Below are 15,509 nucleotides of genomic sequence, written 5' to 3'. Positions count from 1 at the left end.
CACATCTACACTTTTTACCAGAAAACCAGTTAGAGCATGCATCTGAGGCACACCGAAGATTAAATACCCTTGCAGACCGAAGTCTGAGTCTTATTATACATTTAACATGTAGTCCGCAGTTAAAGTTAATTTTTTTTTTTTTTTCAATAATTACTTAATTTGATATTCTATTTGTGTTGTTATTTTGTATCTGCTGGTGTGTGACAACGCCTATTTGGATTCCACAACTTAGAGTAAATCTTTCCATCGATTGTACTTATGGCATGTATAGAAGTCCAATCCGTTTGTCTTAAACATATTTACTGCCTGTAGAAAGAAGACGCATATATTCCAGGTGGACAGACGGACACGGCTATTCAAAAAAATATGTACTTTGCGGTTTTGGCTTCCCGATAAAATTATAAAGTGTTTAAAAGAAAAAACAAAATCAATTATTATTATCAAAATATCCTGATATTAAGTTGATATATAAAAATATATTGCAACTTGCAACTTCTCTGCAAGGGCATTTGATCTTCGTCAGCTTGAAGATAATTGTTCTTTTATGTTAAATTTCATTTAGTGTACAACATCGGTAACGACGGTAACATTTCTACATACATATACCCATACATACATACATATATACATGCATATGAATATATACGAAGGTATGTAAATAAATTTGTATTAAGGAAATTTTTGTGGACACATTGAAGTATAAACAGAAAACTAAAGTTCACGCTAAGCACTTGAAACTGTTTGCTTTACTTTTAAGTAAAGATATTCGTAAATGATTTTTGCGCTGAGTCACGCAATCAATGTAGGCTCTCTTTCATGCTATATTTTTTCTAAATATGGAAAAGGTATGCGTGAGAATAATTGATTTTAAATTATTTCGTTGTCATTGTTTATTTTAGAAATGAAAAGATGATATTTATTTTTGAGCACTTATGACGTTTCTAAACTATATACAAATGTATGCACATATGTACACACACACCTGGACACTGTAAAATACGAAATAGTGAAGCGCAATAAAAGATGTAACATACACAGATGCTCCGCTCCAGTACTCCACAAAGAAATCACAAATTAATTCAAAATTTATGCAAATGTAAGTCACACGATAAGTAAATAATGCTTGACCTTATGAAGAGCTAGAGGACTATATATATATATATATATATACGTAAGAAATTTAACAATTTTTATATTTTGGTGGTCAACATAAAACATCAGTTGATTGACGATTAAGTTCAATGAAGTAATTTAAAAACTTCTTGAAATAAAAGTAAGAACTCAATTGTTGAATAATATAAGTTCGCTGTTGATAATATTTGCCAAAATCCAAGAAGCACAATATGACTTTGTTAATGGGTTACTTGCGTCGGTATGTCATAGAAAACAAAATAAAATATAGTTTTCTAACAGTTGATGCATTATATATAAATTTGAAATTAATATACTCGACTAAATTTATACTATTTGGCTGGTGCGTTCAAAAATGTGTCCTTTAACTAGCAAAATAATTTATTTTATTGTTATTACCATTATCCAACCTTACAATATTAATGATTTTTTGTGCTCGCTTATAATTTTCCCTTCAATAATAAAAGACGAAAATAATAATAGGATATTGAATCTAAACAAAGATCATCTCAAGCAGTATAGTTGTGTATAGCCAAAGTATTACCTCATCTTTTCTTTATATGATTTAGTCTGCAGTTTAGAACAAGAAATACCGTCTTAAAGCGAACAAATCAGAAGGGCTGTGACTCTATCTCGCTGTCTAACTTCTGACTATTCTAGTAGTGTATATTTTAAAGAGTAGCTTAAAAACTGTAGGCCTAAAAGAATGACTAACACTGTTAGAAAATACGCGTACTGTGATCAACTATAAATAAAGGAACAAGCAATCAAACAAACAAAATATTATACATCCAAATAAATAATTTAAAATTCAAATTTGATACCATACTTGGTTGTTATCATTCGAAGTTGGCTTTACTTAACCACACTGATTAACTTTTCAGTCCCTCTGCCATACATTTTCTTAGGCAAATATTAATTAAATTCATTCAATATAAATAAATATTTATTTTGTCACAGAATGTGTAATGCCTCGGAAAGAACATATCCGCTACCATCATCTTGATTATCTGTCGAAAACTGATTCTGGTACTAAAAACTTTTTCAATATATCTTCAAGAAACTGACCAATTTAAATATGCTTAAAAATCCGCACTTATAAATGTCAATGCGAATTGAATTAAATATTAAGCTGCGCATATTCATATTTGAAATACATCGTATATATTGTTTAATTTTTATTACGTACTTGCAAATCTGGGATCATTTGCAGTTGATCCATACCAGGAAGCTGATCCTCTCATATCTGTGTAGTGTCCCGCCAATGAGAGATTATCTGTAGGTCCGCAGTAGCTTTGTACTCCTGGACTATGATACAGAGATCCCATGGCATAGGGGTTCGCCATGGTTGATGTGGTTATTGTTCCAGGAGAATTAATACTACTACCACTTGAATTGGATCTGAAATGAGTAAAATCAATAAATTAATTTAGTATTTTCAAGAAAATTACAATTTGATACAATAACGCAACCAAAATATACATCCTAAGCAAACACTAAACTTTCAAATATAATTTTTCGTCCTAAGCACAAGAGTCAATATCAACAAGAATACTCCTGTCGAGAAAGCTTGGAGAGTAGATGTTGTTTACTCAGGGCTGGTGTTTTATAGCATTCGCATTAGTAAATATAAATACGCTAACCCTTTTCTATTAAAATAGAACTAAATGAATTGAATGATTTAAATTAAAAGTGAATGATTAGATTGAAATGTAAAATTAAAAATGCACAGAATAATACTATAATAATAGTAAAATTTGGGGATATTAAAATGTAAAAGGGTCCAACATTTTTTTCAACTATTCGGGAAAATCAATGAAAACATTACCAGTGAGCAAACGAATTTAGTCAGGTTCTTGAGAGCTAATTCGCAAGCTCAAAGTTTTCCTGGAAGCCTTTAAGATCAAAAAATTCAAAACAGGTGTTACTTCTCTTTTTTTTTAAATATGTTGTTACTTATACAACACAAAATGGGTGAAAAGGCTATGCACAAAAGTTTGTAAAGTTTGTAAGTTTGTAAAAGAGAGCAGGAAGCATATTTGACCTAATCGGCATTATAAGCCGAGTCAATTTATCCGAAACTTCAATCTCATTTGGAATGGAATTTCACGTTCCATAATCATATCAAGTTTATCTCATCTAGTCTCATACTTCTTTCTCGAATATCGATAACAACCGATTTCTGATTGTCCTAAAATTAACAATTTTTAATATATTGTTTTCCAACAAAATCAGCAAAGACTTTAAAGTAATATTTATAATAATCTAAAGTAGTTTCTTTACATTTTTTTTATATCTTTGATATGAAGCAAGCAGTATGATAATTCCTTAAGCGATGTCTGTATGTATACATAAGTATGTATGTATTTATGTATATACATATATATATACGCAAAGTGTTTTTAAAAAAAACACACATTTTCAGTCTTTATTAAAAAATAGTTGCATAATTATGTTACTTTTACTTAATAATATTGCTCTTATTATTAAGAATAAATGGTTTAACTTGAGTCTGCCACTTAGTTTTAAGTGGGCGCTCAAAAATGTTGTCTTTTCGGGTTTTTGGCACGTCAACTTTTTTCTTTAGTTTTGTTTATTGTTTGGTTTCTCAATAAAAGCATGAACTGCATATCATGTTCTTTTTAACTCTTCTGTATCAGCGTCAGCCATAATAAGTATAGTAACACTATTTGAACAAATACCTGTTTAAATTGCAGTGAGCAAAGCCTTTTATGAAGAAAGCTTGGTAATAAATATAGAGCCAGTTGTTAAATCGAACTATTATGTTTCACAACTCAGCTTAGGGTATCTCCTAGTCGAGTTTCCTTATCTAAGGCATTTTTACTTGTTTTAATATCGCTTTTATATTTTATTATTTTATTAAATTATTAAATCCATTATTTTATAAATTTGACTATACATTTTTAATTTTGTATAATTTTATTTGGGATCTCAATTTTTATTTAAAATTTCCTTTTTTTTTAAAACAATTTTTTTTAAATACAACAATAAACAACCTCTGTGTGAAGAAATTTGAATTGGTATTTAGACATTCTGATATTCTGATATTCTGACATGATAATTGATTATAATTGCTTAAAAAATATTTTAAGCTCTATCAGAAGCTCTAGAAGAACTTGATCAATGATTGGAATATATAGAACATTAAGTATACAAATATTTGTTAAGATAATTGACTTCAAATCTTAAACTTACCGAAACGGAGACGGCGGGTTGCCGTTTATTTCCAGTTTGCGGTATGACTCCTCGATTGGACTTAGAATATCGGTCACACTGAACGGTGTTGAGTGATTGTTGTTGAATAAAGTGTTTTGATGTTGGCTGTGCAGGTTTTGCAGATGCTGAATACTAGACAGACTATGGTGGTGATGTGCAACCGCGACAGCGGCTGCAGCGGTAACCGTGTTCTGTGTCGATATATCGTTTATATTATGTTTTGAGAGTGGATCCAATTGGTGCTGCTGAGAACCCGCTGTTGGTATAAGTAAGTCCTTTTGAGATAAACTCATAACCAAGTCCGCTTCATTACCCAAATTAGTCTCCTGTTCGTCTGGTAGTGCTCGAAAGCATCGCCGTTCATTAAGTGATGGATCAATTAAATTTGACGCTGACATACGAAAATCTTTAATCTAAGCGTTAACTCAAATTTAATGAACCTATAATTATAAAGAAATACATTTTTGTTAAATCATTTTGTGCTTAGAAACGAGACAGACTAACTTTCTTCGGTACGCCGAAGACTATACACACTTTATGTACAAATGATCATTATCAATTTTATATTTAACACCGACGAATATTTCCTATAGTAGAATATGGTAGTAGTAGAACACTGGTTTCTGGCGAGCTTTGCCAGAACATCTTTAATAAAAAAAGGTTTTTTATGCAAAAGCTCAAAGCTCGACTGATTGTTTGTAAGTCCGTTTTATTATAAAGTGGCCCTCAGCAAAATGACGCAAATAGCTAAAATTAATAAACATTGCTGAAGAAATAAAAAGTTGATAGACAGCCAGACACATAGTCGGAGAGACGGCTTTGGTCTCTATGTATATATTTTGTAAGGTCAGACATATCATTTTCAAAATATTAAATAATACTATCTATCAGAAATAAAATAAAATTCTACTCAAAGTGAGCATTAAAAACTCCTGGTAAGATAAAAAAAAACTCTTTTATATTTGAATACTGGCGGTAACTAAGTATATTGCATTTCTGCAGTCCGTCCTTCTGTATGAACACAGCTTTATTCGAAACTCTTGCAGCTTGAAACTTGGAATATATTTTCGTCTACATCCACTTTAGACAATGTATGCGGTGGTATAGGCATTAGACGGCTGAGAAATCAAGTCGTAAAAATTCTTAGTCTAGAGTTACCAAATGAATCTTAAATTTCTGGTGACGTTATCAAAAGATCAATATACTAAAAATCAAGAAAATCTGTAAAAAAAAATGTAATGGGGAAACGGGTATAATAAAGTGTACGAAACAGTCTCAGTTGAAAATCAAGAAGGTACACATAAACTTATGTACATATATTCATCATCATCTACAGCAAAGTCGATGCTGCGAATCTCAGAGTCAATCAACGCTAAAGACCTTAAATTTCCAACATAATTACTCGAATATATATCAAGATCGGAGATCAAAAGATCCGATGGTGGATTTCTATATCCATTTGACAGTGTTATTTTATAATAACATTATGAAGTCTTCATAAAAAATTGGTTTGCGACTTAGCCTACATACCAACAAAAGCAATCGAATTCGATAAATGTTTACAAAAAAAAGTCATCATCACATCTCACATTGTCCAAATAAAGACAACATTTAAGTTAATGGAGAAGAAAACAGCTCATTTCAATTAAAACTAATTTAGTATAAAATTGTTTACTATAAAAACTCGGTAGAATCAAGAAACATTTGTGCAAAATGGCTCCAATATCCGATCATCTCCAATACTTAAATTTCTTCTCCACACACTAACACCAATTGAATCACCAACATTTGTATTATATACTAGCTAAGTCAATTCCTTTCAATCGGAAATTAACTCGGCTTAATCCTATTATCATGGGCGATTTTTAATTTTAATAATAATGGTAATAATTTGAGCCTAAAATACCAAAAACTAAATTTTGCATTTTTGAAGTTTATCTCACAACTAGGTCAACAACTAGATCAAAATAAATTTACTAGAAAAATGACAAATGATGTAAAAACAGGTAAAATTTTACTGATATATTTCGGAAATTTTAATAAGAAGAAGCATCTGTGTACAACGGATATATCCAGCTGTTACGATCGAGAATCAAATGTTTCAAAGTATTTTCGGTGAATTATAACATTAATTGAAATAATTGAACATGTTTTGTGATAAGCATTTCGTTTACATGCGATTTTTTATATTATTAAAAATCGAGATAAGTTCGTCTACTTTAATAAATATAATATAATATAATATAGTAAATAATGTAGCGGAGTTTGCATAATTCAGCATTGATCGATGTTCATTTGATGACCCCAAAAACACGTCAAAGGTATGTAGGAATGTAGGAATGTCGAGAGATCAGGACTAGTATATATCCTGACAATTTTAGCGTTTGCTGCAGCATAATTTGGTAAATATAAATATACGATTTCAACCGATATTGCCGATCAAGAAAATGTCAAAGTATACATTTTTAAACATCTTTAAAAATTTATTATTGTTATCAGTAATCGATTTTTATCGATATTTCCAAAATTCCTGAAATTATCGATACATTTGAAGTCTCTAAATACTTTGGAGGTCGGAGATCATTTGTTCTGCTTGCTTCGTACTTTGCACAACTTTATTGTACCCTTTTTACCCATTTTGGGCTTAGGTTGCTGTTGAACTTGCTTATTTCTAAAGATTTCTTTTCAAACCTATAAATAGCTTATTGAAATCATATTTATTTCATTAACCATTACTATAGGTAAATAATGTGATTATATATTAACAAAATTAAATTAAATTTTAAAATAGCTTGAAATTCGGCACTGGATATTAGATACTACATTTTATATTTATGAGAAAACGTGAATTTCAATCTTTTCAATCTGCAGCGAGCGATACAGTTGCGTAATAAATACTCGTACTAAGTCATTGTGTTAATTTTAGAAATGGCAATAACAATTTTTAAATTATTGAATAAGACAAAAAAAATTTGAATTCTGAATTAAGCAGGCAATAGCTTCAGTTATAAGAAGCACGTATTAATGTAAAGCCTAGCAAAAAAAAAAAAAATGTATGTATTTTTAAAGTTATCAAGTTGTATAAAAGTCATTTAACGAAAGAGAAAAATTTTAAAATTATGACAATGTATATCAATTTGATAATCAGTTATAAATTATTTGTTTAATTTCTGCAATACTATATTATATAGTTTCCTTAGAAAAAACTGCGCGAAAGATGAAAAACTTTGGTGTTTCCCAACATCTCCAAGCCAAAGCCACAACTGATACTATGCATTTAACATTTATGGAAATTTGCCAAATATAGCTGTCCTTTTATTTTAATTCATATTTAGTCATGTATTAGCAATTCTGTAGAAAATGAAAACTTCGTATCAACTGCTTCTTCCCAACTTTTTCTCTACAATTGCACTTTTAAGTACAATCTTATAAATGTGGTTACGACATCCAAGATAGAGGTCGACTGTGAGATACCTTGAGCCCAAGGCTTTACCTATTATAAATCTAAAACGTAGAAGCCTTCAAATGCAATTCAGTTCACAATTTTCAAATTGAATCGACGTTGTGTAAAGAAAATGCTCTGATCCGACTGTCCATAAAGACGGACGGACAGGGCTATATCGACATACATTAGAACAGCTTAATTATTTTCTTTTTACTAATTTTTAATTAGATTAGTGGGTATGATTAGTTTTCAAGACAGAACCACTTCCAAAATAGCTCTAGAATCTTTCGATACCAGCGTTTGAGGCAGTCGCATCAAAAGTCGATGCTACTATTGTTATTGATTTGCTACACTTTACTAGAAATTTAATTTAATTTTGAAGCACCTTAAAAAATTTTACGTTCTCTGCTATCCATGTAAACTAATTACACTGAATAAATCCGAATAAGCTTCAAAAATATGTTTGACTACTTCTCTGCTAATTACAAATCAATATATCAACTATGTTTTTAAGCTAGGCAAAAATATACACACAAAATCGCTTTGTATATGCTAAAGATTCAGATTATGCGCAATGCAAAAAGCAAACAAAATTTGAAAATATGGGTTTTTCAAGTTGAATAATTCATTTGAGGGACAGCGGACGGAGGGCCAAAGTGTTATTCGCATAAAGTGCTCTAAGTGATCAGCGGTTAGACACTCAAGTAAATTAAAATATTGCCTTTTACTTTTACGCCTTCACCAATGATATTAAAATACTCATCGCAAGTATTTATGACGGCTGAAAGCAACGAATAATGACGAATTAAATATAATTTCAATGATGCATTCTGGCTATTGTAAACTTCGCATTATCCAGGCCAACCTCTAATCGTTGTGTAATCCATATATTTTTCTTAAGATAACATTTTTTTTTGAGGTATAAACAAAATTACTTTTTAAATCGCTTTTTATTACCATGGAATCTGGATCAGTTTCGGTTTCACTTTCAATGAAAGTTTGATTTGTATGAGAAGTTACAATTTGACAATAATTGTTTGTTTTTGGGTATTTCAGCATTTATCTCCGGCGATAGTTTTCTGAAAGCTTTTCACTATTCAAAAAATTGATGCAGCATTTAATTTATTTAACTCGCGTGTGTTTCATAACGGCATCATCAAAGGGAGCCTTGCACTATCCTCAAAGGCTAGTTGCACAAAACTCTTGGTGTAAAAGAATACCTCAAAATCCTGTCTGACGGCAATTTGACTCCCACACTGGATGGGCTACAAAAGTAATTTGTGGCTCTCTGACAAGTTGAAAAGTTACAATCCACGTTCTCGGCATTTTCACTAGAAATCTGTTCTATTTTAATATTTTATAACATTTATTTAGTGACTCAAAATATTCAAAACATCCGAAAACCAAGTTAGTGCTTATGTATAAACTAGGAATGTCCATGTCCATTTTTAACAGTATACTTCGATTAAAATACGTATTCATAAGTATTTGAACAAAAAAATTGTTTTGGATTCATAATAAGGTCTATTGGAATCTGAGCCGTTTCATAAATGTTGTTATTATAATGATAAAGTCTAAAAGCTCTAGAAAAAAGGTTGTTTATATAAACAAAAAGCTACAAAATGTGTTATTCCGATTTAACTAAATTTTTCCAATGGTAAGTTTGATAGAGATATCTTGTGTGTCCATACAACAAATTCGACCTAATCCACTAGTCTATTTAGAAATATTAGAGAAAAAAAAAGCAACTTGAAATTGTTGGACATGTTGCAGGCGGAGAAATGAACTCTTGATTTCTAGTTAAAAACAGCTGAAATCAGGTGGAAAAGATTATCTGCGGGGTAGCCAAGTGGCTTAAGCTACCGACGGAAATTGTACAATTCATAACAAACCAAAAATAAATAAAAAATAAATAAAAAGCTTAGCAACCGTAAAATAATGGAGCAAAGAACAAAACAATTAATGCTCAATTTAAAAAAAAAAAAACTAAGTTTAAAATCTATGGACAGCTAAATAGCACAATACAGAAAAAAATGTTGTATTTATATTCTCAAAAATGTTGTACCAACGAATCTACAACTTTGAATGTAAGTTTTTCATATTTTCTTAACCTTTTTCACCATTGCGCTCCGATGTTTGCACATTTTGTTAAAATCGGATCTATTATGATAACACTTTTTGGGAATTTTTTAATTTCACTGTTTTCTTATATATTTGGTGTTAAACTGTGCCTCAGAATGCACGGTCGAGAACATTATTTACAAACAGACATATTTTTTCAAAATTTGGCGTATCTAAATTTTAATTATTTGCATTTTTAAATTTTGTTATAATTTTTCTAATTCTAAATTAAATTTAAATTTTCTGTTTTAGCTAAATTAATAAAATAATAAATTAATAAAAATACTGTTGATCTGTGTATTATATATATAGATACATATATATATATATATATATATTAAATGTAAATCAGGTATAAAAACGTAAACTTTAAAAAAGGAAAAACGAATGATATCCAAAACGACCCAAATGTTAAGAATTGCGGCCAATCATTTTCAAATCGTGCCAACCATGATTTAAGCCCCAGACCTGCGGGCTGGCTTGTAGCCCACTTGAGCTACGCTCTCTGGAAAAACTTCAAGTTGAGCAAACAGCACATGAATACAACACAAAAGCAATACAATTCACAATATTCAAATTGAGCACGCATTATGTATATGTGCGTGTGCGTGTGTGTGTGTGTGTGTGAGTGTGCGTGTTTGTGTGTGCATGTGTGTGTGTGTGTGTGTGCGAATGTGAGTGCACCCTCAAAATGCTTGCCTGCTGCTGTCTGATTTGGATAGCATTTCCACAGAAAGGTCAACCGGGACCAATATTTTAAATATAAACAATCGGATTTCGCTAACTTATACTAAAATAGTATAAATTTTAAAAACAAATTGGATTTTGTTAAATAGATTTATAAAATGTCTACATTTTCGTAACAAATCTCAGTTGTTATTTTGAGAAACTTGGCATGAAAGTTGCAAATGTGATATTTTTACTCCTGGACCTTTTAAATACGTTTTGTCTTTACTATATTTGCATATTTTTAATTATAATGAAATTCTTCCATCAACAAGAATTAAATAGGAAAAAATTTGAAACAAAATGTATTTTATTATTATTATTTAATTATTATTATTTTGATTTTCAACTGTTCAAATGTAACGGTTAAATCGTGTATGTTGTGCCGGTATACAAAGTTTCATATAAACCGTCCGTCGGTTTTTTAAATCTAACGTGAAGTTTTATGTTGGCATGTTGCCTCAAAGCTGCAAGGACATGGCATCTTGGGTGTGCCTGAGAAAGCAGATCATTTTTATTTTCTACTAAATATATTACTAATTTAAAGCTCTTAAGTAATAAATACGACGTTTTCAGTATATATGTAAATAAAACTACGTGATGGAAAAATATGCCGAGTGCTAAATGTTGTGAAAACCCAATACAAATATTTACAAGTGACATTTATCAATGAAAATCTTAATTTTTAATTTCAATTTAAAATGAATCGTGTATTAATATTATATGGCAACTCGCTTATTTTTATATTTTATTTTATTTGATTGCTTATTTATTGCCAACGCCAAATCCGAGAGCTCGTCTTTTGCACTAAACAAATTGCTACTAAAATCAATAAAAAAAAGTAGGACAGACAAAATTTGCTGTTTTTTTTTTCCTATAGTTGCATAACAACTTCTGGAATTCCTGATTTAAATAAATGTATATTGTTTATTATTTCCGTGAAAAAATCGATTGTAATTTTAACTCAACCTATGGTTTGGTAATCTACATCTAATCTAATCACAAAAATATTAACTAAGCAAAAAAATCAAAGTAAAATACATATAACTGATGCGGTTTATTTATTTGTATTTGAACAAATATGGAAAACATTTTCGATCTTACAATTATACAAGAAATTGGGCTGATCTGGCAGCCCTATGCTCAAAAGGGATTAAAGTAGATATAATTAATTCGCAGAACACTATTCCCATTATAATAATAATAATATTATTATTATTAATAATAAAGACATAAAAATAAGAATAACAATATTTTATTCAATAATAATAATTAAATCTTGGTAATTTTTGTCTTTGGTTCAGAGTATCTCCTAGTCGAGTATCTCCTTTGCCAACAACCTTGTTATTGGCTTATAATTTTTAGAGTACTTTTTGATCATTTATTCACCTGTACAATTTTCGACTATTGGCTATTGACTGTTCCGCCGGACTAATGAATAATGTTAGGTAGATTCCAGTGCTACGAGGACCGACCAATCTTTGATTTATTTGCCCGGCATAAGAAGGCTAAGCCGTTACGTCGAATAAATTTTCCGGGAGGATCAGCTACAAAGCCTTGCACATATTCCCATTATTAAAAATTAAGCTAGCCAAAGGCAGACAAAGAAGCCAAAACAAACACACTCCCAACGCATACCTCAATGAGAACCAGACTGCAATTGTGGCTACGAACTGTTATTACAGTTATTTAGTTCAACGTCGCTCGATCGGCTGGGCCATAAAAAAGCAAATCAAAGACACAACACACAACGCAACAACAACAGCAACAGCAGCAGAAGAGTGCATGGTTCAACTTCGGTGCAGTGCAGCATAGGAAAAGGCAGGCAACGAAAAGAGACAGAAGCATTCGCAAAACAACAGCGCACATTTTATTTTGTTCATTGCCTTCGTTTTGCTCGTGTCAACTCCTGGCAAATGACATACAACGAAAAGAGACAGCGACACTTTTGCACTCTGCTTAGGAACAGAAGCGAGGCAAGAACATCTTGCTTCTGCCGAGCCCCGACTGCTGCAGTGACTGCAACATTTGTCATCTTGGTTAGCGATCAAACTGTTACGCATTGCACAAGTCCGCATTTTGCTGCGTAACCGTCATAGAATGTGTCGCCAAAGTTTAATTCAATGTTGGCGAAAATATTTTCATATTCAACTCAAATTTATTGGACAATTGTGGATAAATCATTTTTTTTTTCGATTGGCTAAAAGTTGATATACAAACAAGATTTTTCTTCGCATACGCTTAAGTGTGGATTAGCACCAAAATGTGATTATTTCGACATCAATTTCCACAGTTTAATCTCGAAATTATTTTATTTATGTATATTAACTTTAATACATTTAAGCACAAATAATATTATAATTGATAATATACAATTAAGAGTACAAGCGACTGCATTCAGTGGTCAAATGGGGGCAAAGTTGCACCAAAAACAACAAATTGGCAGCTTACGTGAAAACTGAAGTTACGATTCGCAAAGAACATTGGGCTTTGTATTTGCCTCTTTCGAACATGAACTATTTGGAGTAAAAGCCACAAGTCGAATCTGCATAATTATATACTTAGTACCCAAATGAAACTGTATTGCACAAGAAAGAAATAACTCCCCAAAACCAAAAAAAAAAAAGAATAATAATAATACTAAATAGATGAAGGGGGTTATTAACTATGCTACTAGGGATACTCAACCCTTACAATCATGTCTAGGTCTTGAGCAACTTATCTTAAAGTCCCGAATTAAATTGGCAACAATTATGGTAAGATTCTTTAAAGTGAACTTATGTCACTCAATTATTTCTTTGACAGTTTATTTTGATCATTTTACAGTTAATTGAAGGACTTTTCCAAAATAAAATATGAATTTGAGTCGTTATCAAAAACAAATTGAATTAAATCGCACTGTTTTCTGTCAAATTAGGGTTTTTTCAGTACAATAGTGCACAACTGTCATCTCTAGTTAAGAAATTAGATATCAGAATGGATACCACATTTCATATATTCGATTAACTTGCAATGGCGCCCATCGCTTTCATATTGTTTTTTAAGTTTTTAAGTTTTTGCAACTTTATTGGGGTTGTTAAATCTATGCTTGATTTTGGGTTGTATTTGAGCATGAAAATTCTACCGGAAACTCCACGAAATCGGATACCTTTGGAGAGATCTGCATTATGTTATACTTCAGATTTGTGGGGTGCTCTATTTCTCATAAATATTCTGTTGATATTCCAATTTGGTTATCGATTCGATGACCATAAATTATAATGAATTTTGTAAATATAATACACAAAACAAAAATGAATAAATTTATACCCAGCAGTGTTTGACTCCTAAAGTTGTCCGAATGCATTTAACAGGTAGAATACAGCATAGTACAGGGTATCTCCAAGTCGAGCGTAATGCGTTGCTTACATCATATTTCATACTATTTAATTACACGTATGCAATGGTTTTTAGCCAAATGTGTGTAAATGTAATTGATCACTTCTTGGACTTTAGATTGAATGAACATTGCAAGCGTAAATAATACAAACTAATAAAACTTTACGTTATCCATTGTCAAATGAAATTTGGTAATGTTTTCGTAATAATTCTTACTTGACTCATTTTTGGTGCACTTTTTAAACAATTGGTTTCTTTTAAGAATCGTTTGTTTGTCACTTGATTATAATTTGCAATGATTAAACTAATGTGAAGCTTTTTGGCATTAAGTTATCTTAGCACCAGCATTGGCTAAGCTGTAAGCAATATTTTAGGGCCATTATTTTATTTTGATAAAGCACTAGAATATGTAACACACAATTTTTGTTTTCTGCTGCACAATATATGTATAGTATGTAAATTTAAAGACATATAAGCCCACGTCAGTGAATTTATTATGAATATCCACTCGACACGATTCCGTCAAATGAAATAAGAGGTCTGAACAGTACTGACGAGTACTCCTCAGATGGCTTCTGGATAGCCCTCGAATAAGTTTTTCCTATTAACGATAACTGTGTACTGTTGGTACTGGCTACACACTTCGTTGAACAAAACAAACATCAAAATATTGCCTATTCATTTCAACGATACCAACCAATAAGAGATCGGCGAAAACAACGCTGGGCTGGAATTCCATTCACGGCTAACTGGCTTTTGGACCGTTCAAAATAATGCCAGCCCACTTTTTGTGCATACTTGTCTCAGTCACACTTTAGAACGCAAGGGGCAGACCAATGCGCACGAAAAGGAAAGATATAGCTATTACAATATTCTTTGCTGCGTCACTCTTCGGCGTGTGTTGACCAATGGAAAGTGAGTGTGTGTTTCAACCCCCATTCTGCTTGAGGTCGCATATCTGGAATTAGTTAAGGAATGTTAAATGCATTCTTAAATTGGTAAATTTCCCCTCACGGTCGAACAATAGAATTGCTTGCTAAGCTTGTATTTTCACACAACGCAACAATGCGTCCACGCACTCTTCACTCTTCAAAAGTACCAACTCGAAATCGTGTAGAAATTTTTGATGGGTCTGGGTTGACAGTATTTTTGTAATGTCATTGATAAAAAAAAGAAGTGAAGTATCTTAAATAAAATATACACTTAACACTCTGTCATATACATAAATATATATATTAAATATATAAATTTAGCTGCACCATTTGTATATTTCGAATATGCTGTTTAATACAGCATATCAGAATTATAAAATAAATTTCACCTATGGCAATTAAGCGATATGTTTTGTTATCTGACAGGTTCTAAGCCCCATCTTGCCAAAAAGTAACAAGCAGCTTGAAACACAAATCAATGAAATTTGATTGCATTTAGTATTAGATGTTCAATTTATAGAAACTCTAGTACAAATTCA

General features: G+C 31.2%; 1 protein-coding gene across 2 annotated transcripts in view; it reads right to left on the bottom strand.

The window, feature by feature from the left end:
* The window catches only part of LOC6564386 (homeobox protein Nkx-2.4), a 34,227-nt gene extending 19,637 nt beyond the window's left edge, over positions 1 to 14,590 (bottom strand). The window contains exons 1-3 of one of the 2 annotated variants that reach the window (XM_001990816.2): positions 14,255 to 14,590; positions 4,348 to 4,808; positions 2,321 to 2,532 (exon numbers count right to left, since the gene is read on the bottom strand). In XM_001990816.2, the coding sequence (XP_001990852.1) occupies positions 2,321 to 2,532; positions 4,348 to 4,766 (631 nt within the window). In that variant the 5' untranslated portion in view covers positions 4,767 to 4,808; positions 14,255 to 14,590. Of the gene's footprint in view, positions 1 to 2,320; positions 2,533 to 4,347; positions 4,809 to 12,049; positions 12,312 to 14,254 lie in introns of those variants that run through there. The other variant, XM_032737460.1, reaches the window with a different exon arrangement.
* Between the last annotated feature and the right edge of the window lie 919 nt (positions 14,591 to 15,509).

Source organism: Drosophila grimshawi, unplaced genomic scaffold (assembly GCF_018153295.1).
Source record: "Drosophila grimshawi isolate 15287-2541.00 unplaced genomic scaffold, ASM1815329v1 contig_59, whole genome shotgun sequence".
Lineage (NCBI taxonomy): Eukaryota > Metazoa > Arthropoda > Insecta > Diptera > Drosophilidae > Drosophila > Drosophila grimshawi.
The sequence above is the reverse complement of the archived record's forward strand: the minus strand, read 5'-3'. Positions and strand labels throughout refer to the sequence as shown.